Genomic DNA, 14,031 nt, shown 5'->3' on the forward strand with positions numbered 1-14,031 from the left:
GAAAATTTTATCTTCCTCCCCTTATAATAGGGTTGGAGGGAGATAATGAGAAGTGAAGAGGGAGGGGAATGACGTCCAAAGAGTTGAATATGAGGATAGTGTCAATGTTGAAAGAATATATCATAACACTCCTGAATATCTAAGCTGGAAGGAAATGAGGAATGGAGAGGGATTCAATTAATAGCCCACAGGGGATATTATAATCTACTTAGTTTAATTAACTTCAACTTTAATGAGATTTTTTTTTCAAAATAATATGAACAGTGCACCAAGCTTGGCCTATTGCCAAACACAATCTCTCTCCTTCTTTGAATTAATTAAATGAGAAAGGATATAGGAAAGTCACAGAAACAAAAGTGTAGAATTGCCAGGTTGCGCTAGCATTATAAAGTACAGTGCTTGCTTTCTCAGGTTTTATAGACTTAAAAGGCGATGGTAACAGTTGCCCTCTCCTTACAGCCTCATCTGGGGAGAGGCATTCTTTTCTCTGAAAGGCCAGTTCTAGGCTTCTTGTTCGAGTTTAGGTGCCCGATCTCTAGGTCCACTTTTGAAGTAGTTGACTAGGTTTAAAGTGGCAGATGATTGTTCAAGTAATTCTTTGCTCCCTGTTTACTTTAAAGTTAAGAAATGTGTAAGACCTCAAAAGAGCTTTAAAAACAATCCAAACTACCTGGTTGAAATGACTGCTCAAAAAATAAACTTTCAGTTAAGTGTTCCTTTATTCTTTTTTCCTCTTCTTCCTTTTGTTGTTCTTTTGCCGATGGGAGAAGAGTAGCCACAACCTCTTTCCTTCCTAAAGCCTTCCTTTGGCTTTGCTCGGAAACTTGGAGGCGGAATTTGTCTATTACACCATAGTGACAGGATCGAACATCTCTATGGCGAATCACACTGAAAACATTAAAAAATAACAAATGCTGTTTAGGTTTCTGGAGGCCTGTCAAACAGAATTCAGCAAGAGATTTTAAACAGTAAGAGATTTCGTATGTATGAACTGACTATAAGCAAATACTCAAATACAGAAATTTGCTGATGATGCTTTTTAAAAACTCACAGTATAACCCGAAAAGAAATGGGGTAATTCTGAAATATTTGATGAATAAAAGTCTTAATTAAAAGACTGACAGGTAAGGAAAATTCCTTTTAGCAATGACATTTTTTCCTGGATATCTGTGTGCAGTAATAGTCACTAAATAGGATATATGACATTGTTTCTTCCCCACAAAAGTGTTATACATTTCTATTGCCACTTCTTTATTGTTTAAGTAACAAACCTCACCCTAGACTTAAAATTGAAATCTATGCACACAGGTAAAAATAAACAATTGAGTAAGTAGTTGACCCAGTAAGAGTAATGCAACAGAAAGCTAACAATACATTTCTGTATTTCTCTGAAGAGTATAAAGCACTTTAATTTTTATGAAAGTTATCTGCAATGCCATTTATTTTACTTCGTTCTTAACAGAGAACACAAAACAGGTCAAAGGTAGCACACTTATTTGGCAAGAGACTGTATTTCTTTGGCATAGTCCTCGCTTATTGTGTACTGAATGAAAGTCAAAAGAAATGTGCAAAACCACGTCCTCAAAGATACATTGTTTTATAGCTTTGAGATGATGAAAACGTACGCAAAAGAAAAGACTTCTGCTCTCATCCTCATGGAAGATTTAAACAAACACAGTTTACTTGGTAGCTTAAATTAAGGGCTAGTCAGTGGATCCATCTGGTCACCACTAGTTCTAAAGTGAAAATTAAATATGAACAGCTTGAACAAACATTTATCTGACACTCTAAGACAAAATTATCTGGAAGAGCTCAGATAACCTTTCACAGATGAGTAGTTACACACTTGCTTCCTGTTTGTACAGGTTAACTTCCGGGCTTATTAGCTGAATCATTTTAGATGAATTTATATTACCAATGTTCTGAGAGCATAGTATTAGCTTCCCAAATGTCACTCTAACACCAGGATGTTCCAAAGAAGGCTAATTCCCTATTATATATAGCTAGAGAAATTTAAAGGAGTGTTAGAACTTTACCTCCATAAATGTCCCTGCTATGACTAAAAGCACAACAATGAGGAAATGTTCGTGGAAATTATATCATACACATCAGCTCCAAATTATTATTTGGCCAACCTGTTTAGAATTTCTTAGAAACTTCTTAAAAAGAATGTTGATAGACTTAAACTTCCAGCCAAAATGCACAATATAATTAATGCCTACGTGGGAGCAGGTTCCAGAAAAGATGTTTTTTCAAGTTAAACACATAAATATTAACACACTTAAAACATGTTACCAGGAATTGATTTTGACTTACATATCCACACAACACTGAGGCTTTACTGCACCTGCAGCATCAACGACAACATACTTATTTGGAGTAGTACACAAAACTGAAAGAAAAAGTCACAATGGCCATTAGTGGGTTTTTTTTTTTTAAATTAGTTTCTACAAGTAAAAAATTAGTAGGGAGTGCTTAAAATCCATAAAAGAGACCTAGGAGACTCACCTTTGAACTTTAAGGCAAACTCATAGGGATTATACAGAGTCAACACTTGCTTATGTGTTGACTGGTCATCTGCATAAAATATTAGCTCCGTGGGAAATACAAACACCGGAAGATTTCCTTCCACTAACTCTGGCTGTCTTTTTTGTTGATGCATTGGCACTGAATCCCCCTTGCTGCAGCTTCTGTTTTGACAGTTTCAAATCTATTTCGGACTTTTCTTAAAGTCAGTTAAAAACTCCAAAGCATTTTGGCAACTAGAAAGAGAAGAGAGAAAGAAAGCTGAGTGATACCTGTTTTTATGACATGAGCGAGCTATCATCCCGCCACGAAAGGCATGATCAGCATGCATCAAAATAGTCCCCAAATCATTTAAACATGCCTTTTGACTCTTCCTCTTGGCTTCCTTACACAGCTTTTACCAAACTCTGCAAAGAAATCTGCACCTGTTCCTTTCACATTCAGGATATCAACCTATGATAAATTACATAAATACCTGAATACAGGAATAAAGTTTTTCTACTCAAAAGTAATCACCTTCAAAGAGCTGAGATCAAAGGGATTATCATTCTTTTAAAACCTCAGGTTAAAAAAAAAAATAGACTTGTGTAGCATGGCCTGGCCAGGCATTGTGGGGGGACACAGTGGGTGCCAAAGGGGCCTTTGCCCTTCAGGAGTGGACAGCTAGCGGGGGAGGCAGGATAGTCCCAGAGATGGGAGCCCACCCGCCCCGCAACTCACAGCACAGGGGCTCCAGGACAAAAGTGAAGATCGGTGGTTGTCTGAGCGATGATTTCTCTACAGGCCCCGTGCTGCATCTGAACATTCTGCTCCAGGAAACCCATTCCAGACCATTAAAATATCAAGGTTGATTGGTAGCAGGCAAATAGAATGTGAACGTATGTATTTATAAAAAAATTAAAAAATAAATTAAGTATGGCCACAATGGATTTGATATGAGTCAATCAGAATTCTTAAAGATGAAAAAATATAAAACAAAGTAAGCTTCTGTGATTTCCAAGGAAAAACCTGAGATTCACTTTTACACTCATTTCAACAATGCTTTAGTTAGTGCCTTTTGGCAGCACGGGTGGGAGAATTCTTTTAATCTTCTTTGTACTGAAACCTAAAGACAAGCAAAAATGTCTTGAAAAGAAGCTGAACATCCAAACTTTCTAAGCAGTCCTTAGAGTTTTCTGTGAAAATTCAAAGCCAGTAAGCAGGCCTTGGCATGTGAGTGCCACCGTGACTCCCCTCCTACGTCAAGTACACAGGCTTTGTGAGAGCTATTTTCTTCCAGTTTCAGAGGCCTTTTTGGATTCCTTCTAGGTTCTTGAATATGTTCCAGAAAGTTGTAGCTGGCAGAAGTCTGACTGTCTGATAAGTAATGTTTCTGGATTTATTTCCTAATCTAATTTTGATCAACAACATTCTTATTTAACTAGCACCCCAACTGTGGCTTTTTAAAATAAAATGTGAAAGCTAAAATATACAGTCACAGAAAATGTTTAATTTTCACCGTGTAGATCACACCTTTCAAATCAGCCATACACCACTTGCACTCAGGTTCTCATATCAGCAAAGAAAAATGGAACAAATGATTAAATTGTTTGGGTTTACCAGCTGTTGGGGCTCGGATTCTGATGGAGGCCTTTCCAACTTTTATCAAATAGGATAATGTATAATCATGTGTGCAAATTTTTATTCTTTTCCCTCAGCTGAACACCTCTTCACAGGCCAGGAACTAGGCCAGGAGCTGTACCAATATACAAAAATGAATAATGCACAGGCCCTGTTCTCAAGAAACTCTGCCCTCAAGAAATTCAAGTCTAATTGAGGAGACAAAATAAATATTTATTATAATGCATACCATTGTGTATGAAGTGCCAGGGAATTAGATGACTGCATGAATAATTCCACCCGGAAGAGAGGCCCGGAGAGAACACTTGGGTGGTCCCTAAAGAAAAGAAGGGCACACGCTTCTGTGTTGGGGGGAGAAGGGGGGGCGTTCAGCCCTAGGGATCAGCATTAGTGAGGACACAGAAATATGAAGGTTAAGGTCGTGGTCCCCGGGCTGTCCCAGATGGCACTTTCTATTCATATACCTTAGAGCAAGTTGGTTGGTTGGGTTTTGTTTTGTTTTGTTTTGTTTTTGACTAAGCTGAAAGAGCCGACCAACATTTTTATTAGTAATAATATTTTACATTTTTAAATTCATAACCGACTATGAACTTTTTGATTACATGTACTGAATGAATTGCCATATGGAAAGCCTTTAGCACTTATTATAGGCTAGGCAATGTTCTACATGTTTGTTGTTATCATTAAATTAGGAAGAGAACAGACGGAGAGGAATTGCCAGCAGCCTCTCCTAATCCAGTATTCTTTCTACCCTACCTACCTGTCTATTTCAATAAAATAAAACTAAGATTATCCTGAAAAGCATCTGATTAAATAACACTCAACACATCTTCCTCTGGAACTCTGTTAGGGTGAGAACTTAGCTTATGATAAAAGGTGGCATCTCTCATTTGTGGAAGATAGTTTAGTCAATAAATATTGGTAAAACTAGATATCCATCTAGAAAAAAAAGTTGAATTTATCCCTCACTCTGTATAAAATTCCAAAATTTTATTATATTAAATTCCAAATGGATCAAAGTTTAAATGTAAAAAAAAAAACCATAAAAACATTAGAAACCACAGGAAATTTTTTAAAAAATAATCTTAGGCTTCCTAACAACTAGAAACTAAAAAATATTAATAAATTCAGCTATGTAAAAACGTTTAAAATTCTGCATGGCAAAAAAAAAAACTTTAAAGTTTAAAGTAAAGCCAAAAGAACATTTTCAATTCATATCATAGGCAATGTCTAATCATCCTACTATATATAGAGAGGACCTGCAAATCATTTAAAAAAGACAGCTCAATATACAAATGAGCAAACACTATAATATTTTACAGAAAAGGACATACAACCTGTTTTCAAACTTACAAAAGGATGTGTAACTCACTCAAGAGATACAAACTAAAGCTATACTGAAATACATGTTTCTACCTGTCAGGTTGGCAAAAATCAAAAAGTTTGATAGCACACGGTGGGAGCCATCAGGCATGTTCTTATATTGCTGGCGGGCATGTAAATGTAAATCCGCTCTACCTGCCAAAATTAAATGCACGTAACCCTCAGATCAAGAGATTCTACTTCTAAGAATTTTTCAGGCATAAATATTCCCTTGTGTGAAATCATGTATGTGAAAGGGTTGGTTTTTTTTTTTTTTTTTTTTGCAGCACTGGGGATTAAATAAAATAATTTATGTGAAGCACACAGAATGAAGCTTGGCACGCAGTGCGAGCTAGTTGTTGTCGTTGTCAATTGCAAAAGATTGGAAACAGCCCAACTGGCCATTAATAGGGGATTCAGTACATAAAGTATGAGACAGCCATTCATTGGGATACCTGCTGTCTATCACGAAGAAAGAGGACGCTCTCTGTATGGGGTGGATATGGACTGACCTTCAAATGAAGTGATAGGTGAGAAAAGCGAGGTGCAATTCAGAGTGTAGTGAATGCTCCCATTTGCATGGAAAAGGGAGATCAAAGAATATGTAAACCTATTTTCCTGAGTATGGCTAAAATATCTTTGGAAGGACAGCCTGGGCTGCCCCTGAAGAGACAAACTGAATGGTTGGGGACAGGGGTGGGAGGGAAGTTTCCTCTGGATACCCTTTTATCTCTTTTGAATTCTGAACCCCATGAATACCTAATTCAAAAGTAAAAAACAAAAAAAGTTGAATCAAACAACATCTCTACTAGAGCCTAATTTGAAAAAGGTCCCTATTTTGAAACATAAGAAGGAATTTAGAAACAACGTGTGGAAAAAATGTTAATTGCATTTTCCAATTTATAATCTTTTAATAACATTGAAAACTTTAAACTATGTGTTAAATAAAATGATTTTAATTATTTAAAATAACTTTACACGCCACATAAACTCATTACAAGGAGAAAAACCAAGATTTACTTAAGATGACTTGCAGACTTGGGAAAATGTAAAATTTTGTTATAAAGGAATATGAAATGGTTTGTAAATCTGGCTGGGGAGTCAAAATCAAACATACAGAACAAATGCTAAACTCTTGGTTCTAACCTCAAGAAGTTAGTTGGCACAGGTCAGAGTAGAATTTTTACTAGCTTTAAATAATGGCTTAGTAGAAATTCTTTTAATTTTGAAGCTTTCTCTTTACGAGCTGAATATTTTCCCATGATTTGTGAATAGGCTATCTATCCCTGGTCACAGTTAAAAAAATATTTAATCATTTTTGAGCAGTTTATTATTTCTTTTCAGATCTCTGTTCCCATTTCTCACTTACCTTGACTGAGATATAAATGGCCTCCTAAACTCCAACCAGTGGAAACTGGGGAGGAATTACCACCAGGACACCAGTGCAATATTAGAGACTCTGCCAGCAAACATAATGAAGCGCGACACCTGCCTTTAATTGATAGTTTTCAGAGACTAACACTTTCTCTTTGCTCTGGTCAATATTGCAAAATGATAAAGTGCAAAAATTCTGGGGAGAGATTGTGTACTAAGCTGGTAAAACCTTACTGCAAATCAGTTAATGAGGTCACTTTCCAAAAGTCAAAGCACACACAGAGGAAGTCAGCTCCTAACCCTCATCCTTTTACCAACGAGGAAAGCAGGCCCAGGGTGGGTAAGGGTCTTACCCAAGGCTGCACAGGGTACTGGAGGCAGCACGCTGGTCTCCAGATTCATTTCCCTAGATAGTAATCATCTCCCCTGTGTCTAGTTCAGAAGTCCTGCCTCCCTGATGGTGATGGCCACACGTGGCCTCGTCTCTAGAAAAGTCCCCCGCTTTTCCAGAAGAGAAGAGTTCTCAAAGGGTTATCCAAAATTCAAGTCTTGAAGCCTGTGTTTCCTTTTCAGTTTCATCAAGGAAAAAAATGAGAGATGATTTCACTGGCTGAGTTGCACACACTTTCTATTCCTGATTATGAAAGAACAGCAATGGCTGCCAGTAACTATTCATTAGGGCAACAATAACCAAGCTTTATTGTATTCTTCCTCGCTGCATGCCCAAATTTTACTCATCCTTCAAAGCCTAGTTCAAATGTCCCCTCTTTGTGGCCTTCTATTACTCTGATCTACGTAGATTTTACAAATTTTATTACATTATTTTTTAATGTGCTTGCCGGATAGAGTGAATATTCTGATGTTCGTTTCATAGGGATTTCATAGGGACTCCCCAGATTTCAGGCATAATGCCATATTGTTTTTCTGTGGGGTTTTTTGTTTTTTTTTTTTTGCATCTGAATAGACTCAAGCTCGGTGTTAGGCACTTAGAGAAGATGCTGAACTTAAGCAGTTACCCTACAGGTGTCCACTACTAACTGTCTCCTCCACTGAGGGACAGCCCCTTCCCCAGAGCTGAACACCCTTCATCCACAAGACAGGCAAGCAATGGTTTTATCACTTAGGGAACAGTAAATCTATGGTGGCTGCTTGCCGTGGGTGGGGTAAGAGGAGAACAGAGGGAATCAGCACCCCCAGCTGCTTCTCCCCTCCTCTCGCCCCCCCCCCCACTCCCCTCTCATCATCTTCCTGCCCCCTCAGTGCCCAACTGGGCCAGCGGTGTTTAGAAATCTGACAGTAGAGCTGGGAGCCGGTGGACAGAGGAAAAGGAAACCGCCTCATCCTTTTCCTCCGTCCCCCGAGCCCAGCAATGCAACGAGTGCAATCTGAAAGAAAACCTTATGTGTGCACACCACCTTGTGACCAGTTTGCAAACTTCTCTCCCACCAGAAAAAAAACCTCAACACACTGAAACCCTCACCCACACTTTCCACCCTCAGTCTAGGGAGACCAGTACCCCAAAGTGGGATCATTTTCTCTGTCTCCCTCACTTTGGATGGACCAAGGGAAGGGGAAGAGAAGAGTCTGAGATAAACGGGGGAGTTTCAATACCTTTTACCCTCATAAATTCAAACCTTGGAGACAAAGAGCACAGAAACCACTTTCAAAGCCTACAGTCACTCGCCCTCCCCACTGCCTTTTTTGGGGAAGAGGAGGCTGCAAGAAAAATCAAATGAAATAAGTGATCCTTGTGGACTCCTGTACCGAAGTGGCTCAAAGTTTGAAATAGTTAAGGATGATTCAAAGTACAGACTTCCCAGGAAACCAGTGACCCATCTGCTTGGCCACAGCGCACCAGCTACTAACCCTCTGTTCCTGGCTCTTGCATTCACTGATTAGGGTTCCCAGCTCCACTAGCAGGCCAGCTCCCTTTTATCTGGGCACAGGGGCTATCTCTTTCCTCCATACTTGGTGCAGCCCTTGCCAATGGCCTAACAGTTGAATACTAAACAGTTAAGAGCAATTATGTTCTTTTGCTTTACTCTCACTAGTATTAAAACTTCTCTTTCCTTCCCATTTCATAAACTCAGCTCTCTTCATCTCTGAGTTTCCAGTTTCATCTATTAGGATTTTTAACGGCTGGTATGTTCCTAAAGTCAACTCTTTCACAAGTGATGTTGTAATCTTCACTTTATATTTTTAAGTAGTTCACTGCTCAGTATTAGGCAATTTTGTTTTTATACGGTTTCTAAGATTTTTTTGTATAATTTGATATCTTAATAATGGGACTGGCTGCTTTCCATGATATGTAGTGACAGGCTATTACATATTTAAGATGTAAAAGTTGAGCAGTGTACGTTTTAAGATTTAAAAGAAATAAGGGTGCCCTCCAGTCATGTCTTTTTAAAAATCTCTTTCAAACTAGTTATTTCTAACCTTTGTTTTACAATATCCCAATCTGTCTCCAGTTATTTCAAGATGTATGTGCAATTCTCAAAGCCAAGTCCATATTAATTCGTTATATTAATTTGCTATATACAGCACTCTCAGAAGTGTTAGAATCACAAATTACTTCAACATTTACTGGGCACTTATTATATACCAGCCACTGTGCTAAGGAATATGGAGAAAAGATAACACCATGGCTTCAGCCCTCCAAAAACTCAGTCTGGCAGGAAAAACGGATATAGACAGTAATTAGGATGTGACGTGACATGTGTTAAAATGCTGGTAGCTGCAAAACAGCTCTGGGAGCATAAAGAAAGTGACAATCTGCCTTAAATGGGGGTTTGCAGTAGGAGTGGAGGGAGAGGGGCCGAATTCCAAGGAAGAGGATGAGTGGAGACACGAAAGACTCTTAAAATGAGCTTTGGCACTGCATATGGTTTAAAAACAGCAGTATGGGAGGCGGTGGCAAGAGATAAGGCTGGAAAGGTAAGCTAGAGGCAGATGGTGAAAAGTCCTGTAAGGCAAGTTTGCGGGGTTTAGACTTGATTCTGGATGCCACTGTTTCTCAAGATGTGGTACCAGACCACCAGCAGCAGCTTCACCTGGAAACTTGCTAGAAATGCAAATTCTTGGGTCCCACCCTGGACCTACTGAATCAGAAATTCTGGGGTTGGGGCCCAGCCATCCGTGTTGTAATAAGCCCTCCAGGTGATTCTGATGCACATGCTGCTTTGCCGCTGCCGCAGGCAGCAGGAAACATCCACACGGCTGGAAGCAGGGTTCTGACGGGATATGACCTGAAGGAGGAAACCGGTTGCCACTGACCATTCAAGCACAGCACCCAACTCCAAAGCACTTGCAGTAAAAAGTAATTAAATATTGGATGAACATGGCATGGAGAGATGAGGGCCAACACTAAGGAAGTGGGAATGGAGAAGGAAACAGATTGCAGAGATGTTTTGCAGGTGGCCCAAGTTCAATCAGGTGACTAAGATACAGCCACACAAAGGTATGACCCAAATGGTTCTTCTATAAAAGCAAGCTGTAATTCTGTCAAATGTATCAACCACTAAGTGTTTTAAGGAGAAGTGGTCCACACAGACCCTAGAAAATGGGGAGGTCGAGAGCAGTCTCTGTGTGTTCCCAGTGTCAAGACCAAAGAGTGCCCTGGCGTGCACCTGAATCTTCTGGTCTGCCTGGCACATCTACCTCTCACTTCCAGTGAGTGAACCGGCTTTCATTCTAACAGAAATCTTTTGTGAGTTTGGTTAGGATGACTCAATCCCTGAGACTGACTGATCATTTCTGGATGTGCTGGCAAAATGTAATTTTGAACCCTGAAAAGCTGAAAACCAGACATTGGTTCTGGTCATCTAGCCAAGGGACTGCCAGGGAGAGAGCCTGCTAGGGCCTTCTTTTTATTCTAACTTCATCACTGGTCACAAAGCCCATTTAATTCAGGAAGAAGCTGGAATGAGTGAAAGAATCAGACTTCGTACTTTGCCCTGAAGGTCAAGAAAGTCAGGTGGAATTGTTATTTCTAATTTTGGAGGCAGGATTGAGTGGAGGCAGTCTTCAATTTCCTGATACAGAGGACAGAGAGAGAGGAACAGGTCACTCTATACGGTTAATTTACCTAATGAGGATTTTGCAGAGTGCACTTCTCATTTCTGTTAGGACTCTGGGTACTTCTTGTTACTTGCTGCATGTTCTTTTAGTTGCTATCAATATCTTGGCTTATTTGACCAACTTATTTTGTTCAAGAATTGTTCCCAATCAAAAACTGCACTATTTTATGGAATCTGAGAGCTTTAAGGGACTCTAGAGATTAAAACAAAATTTTCTTATACAGATGAGGAAATGGAGGGCCTCAGAGAGTCAATCACTTAATCTATTTATCGTAGGGCAGGATTCTCCAGAATGCTACAAGGTGGTAAAACAAGATTCAGATCACTAATAATCTAAGTTTTAGACAAGATTTAAAATTCCTATTTTCCATCTTCAACTTTTTAAAAACAATAAAAGAAGAGTGGCAAATTTTTTTATTGGGCTATTAGAGGCTTGGGAAGATTTTCTTGCAGTTTGATTGTTTCCTGTTTTTCAGAAATTTTAGTTAAATGTAAAAGGTCCATGAGAAAAAAATTTAATAAAAAATTGGGGAAGAAAATGTGCATGGACAATTTAAGAGGAGAAACAGGCATTATTTTATAAGCTATTTGTTCTATTTTCTATCATTGCCTATAACATGACTTTGTACTGAACACTGTCCATTCCGTTTAATTTTATATATATATATATATATATATATATATATATATATATATATATGAGGGTAATTAGTTTTATTATTCATTTTTTTGGAGGAGGTACTGGGGATTGAACCCAGGACCTTGTGCATGCCAAGCCATGTGCTCTACCACTTGAGCTATACCCTCCCCCCATTTAATTATATTTTATATGTAAAGGGAATCTATCATAACAGGTTTGAAAATTTTCGATTTTCAAATATCCCGGTATTTGAGTAAACATCTTATCTTGAGGGTTCTAGAAATGCTTCAGAAACGCATTTAATCTTGAATCCAGTTTGGATATGTAGAGGTGAACAATCTGAAAGGGATATTTGGCCTGGTTTCCTGTTTTCCAAACGTCCCACTACTTTATACCAAATATATGTGTAATGTGAAAGTTGGTGTCCAGTCCCTATACAATATCCTGTATATGATATTTTGCAGGCAGAGATTTCCCGGCACTTAGAGAAAACAAGTGGACAAGATTTTCATCGTCAAGAATATATTAAATCCCATGGGTGCCTGGAAAAGTAGACTTTTCCCCTTCTGTCTTGGAATTCACATTAGGAACGCAATGCATTCCGAAAGTACAGCACTGCTTTTTAGGCAAGATCCGAAGGACTTAATTTTTCAGATTTCTGTCCTCTTCTTATCTCCCTCAAAGGTTAAAAAAATAAATCCAGGACCTTTGTCACTTAACACTTGCCCTCTCGCTCCCCGAAGTGAGCTCTCTTCGATTCTACTGGGGCAGAAATGCTACTTCAGTCCGGAGAGGACAGATGTCAGTTACTGGACCCAGAGGGGAAACCACAGACCACTGATGAAGGGCTGGAGGGCTGAGGAGGGAGTATCAGACGGTCCACACTAGGACTTCAGCTCCACCTGACTGGAGCCTTTCCAGCCCCCGTCTCCACACCGGCCGGCTCCATGTGAAACCGGTCATGTGAGCCTGTTTACAGCCGAGCAGCTGGTGCAACCGTCAGGATCCGTGAGGAGGTCCAGGAAAGGGAAGGATACAGGCCACGTACCCCTTACCCCTCGCCCAATTATTTCAAGAAGGCATTTGCTCTCACTCCCTGCCTCTCCACCCCACTTTCCTGGCCCTCCAGCCATCCCGGGACGCCTCGCTCCAGCCCCACCGATTTCCTTCCAGTTGCGCCGCGGGGACCGGCTGGGCTGGAGGAAGGAGGAGGAAGGGCGAGGACGGTGTCACCCCGAACAGGGAGTCGAGCTCCCTCCCCCAGCCCTCCTCGAAACATCCGCCAAAGAGTTGTCCCTGGAGTCGCATCCCCCGGCAACCGAACTCTGCTGGGCAGGCACCGGGAGGATCTCCAGCCGGCTGCCTCCGCCAGGGCAAAAGCGAAACACACCCGGGCCGGCCAGACCCCGGGGCGGGGATCCGCGGGCGGCGGGGCAACTGACAGTCAGAGAAGGGGCAGAAAGGACTCCACCTGCCTTCCCCCCACCTCCCACCCGCATCCTGGCGCCACGGAGCCCTGCTGTCAGTCACAGAGCCAAGCTCGGGGTTTAGGTATGGCTCATTCTTTCCGCGGGATCTCTCGGCAACGTAACTTCCACGTCTTCCCGAAGTCGGAGGAAGTGGGTGACGGGAAGGTGGGGGACTCTCACCTCGGCAACACCAGCTCCTGGAAAGCAGCTGCGACTGCTCCTCCGGTCCTTTGTCAGCATCTCTAGGCTGCACTGCCTGCTGGGATACCGGAGGACTCAAATGCCACCTGTCTCCGCCCTCCAGGATGAGCCGCGGTTGGGGGGTGGGTGGGAAGAGAGAGAAGAGGTGGAGTCGGGGGCGGGGCAGAAGCTGGGGGCGGGGCTTCCTTTCTGCCACCTGGCCTCTCGGTTTCTCCCTTCTCAGTCCCTGACCTGCGCCTCCCCTCCCTTCCTGCCGTCCTTTGAGAAGACTAGAGATTCTTACAGAGGTCCATCTCTCATTGCACTTGTTAGGCAGTCACCCTTGACTCCTCCCGTCTTATTCCCCTACACACACACACACACACACACACACACACCCCCCAGTGAGTACAGAGGCTAGTTGATTCAACCCATCAATCACCTCTTTCTCCATGCCAACCTCATCACTACACATTCTCTTTAGGCCCCATGACTTTTTGCTTAGACGACTGCGGTAGCCTCCTGATTGAACTCTCTCCTTCCATTCTTGTCTTTGTCTAAAGTATCTCCCAGTCAGCAACCAGACAGCAATGAGAGACTGAAGATGTATATGTGACAAATTACTTTTCTGCTTAAAACCTTTCAATGTCTCAGCAGTATCGACAACTCCTTAGCATTTATATAAGGTCTTCTGCCATCCGTTTCTGATAACCCAATATTCGAGCCCATGAAATGACGATCGGTGGAAGACAGTGGGGCCTGGGACAACTCAACCAGTGCTGGC

The 14,031-nt window shown here is 41.1% G+C and overlaps 1 protein-coding gene across 1 annotated transcript in view; it reads right to left on the bottom strand.

Annotated features, from left to right (window-relative positions):
* Positions 1-13,405, bottom strand: part of MOSPD1 (motile sperm domain containing 1) — a 20,953-nt gene extending 7,548 nt beyond the window's left edge. Inside the window, exons 1-4 of the mRNA XM_010968468.3 lie at positions 13,248-13,405; positions 2,509-2,762; positions 2,317-2,392; positions 671-888 (exon numbers count right to left, since the gene is read on the bottom strand). Of these exons, the coding sequence (XP_010966770.1) occupies positions 671-888; positions 2,317-2,392; positions 2,509-2,662 (448 nt within the window). The 5' untranslated portion in view covers positions 2,663-2,762; positions 13,248-13,405. The remainder of the gene's footprint in view (positions 1-670; positions 889-2,316; positions 2,393-2,508; positions 2,763-13,247) is intronic.
* Between the last annotated feature and the right edge of the window lie 626 nt (positions 13,406-14,031).

The sequence above is a fragment of the Camelus bactrianus genome, chromosome X, assembly GCF_048773025.1.
Source record: "Camelus bactrianus isolate YW-2024 breed Bactrian camel chromosome X, ASM4877302v1, whole genome shotgun sequence".
NCBI classification, from domain to species: Eukaryota; Metazoa; Chordata; class Mammalia; order Artiodactyla; family Camelidae; genus Camelus; species Camelus bactrianus.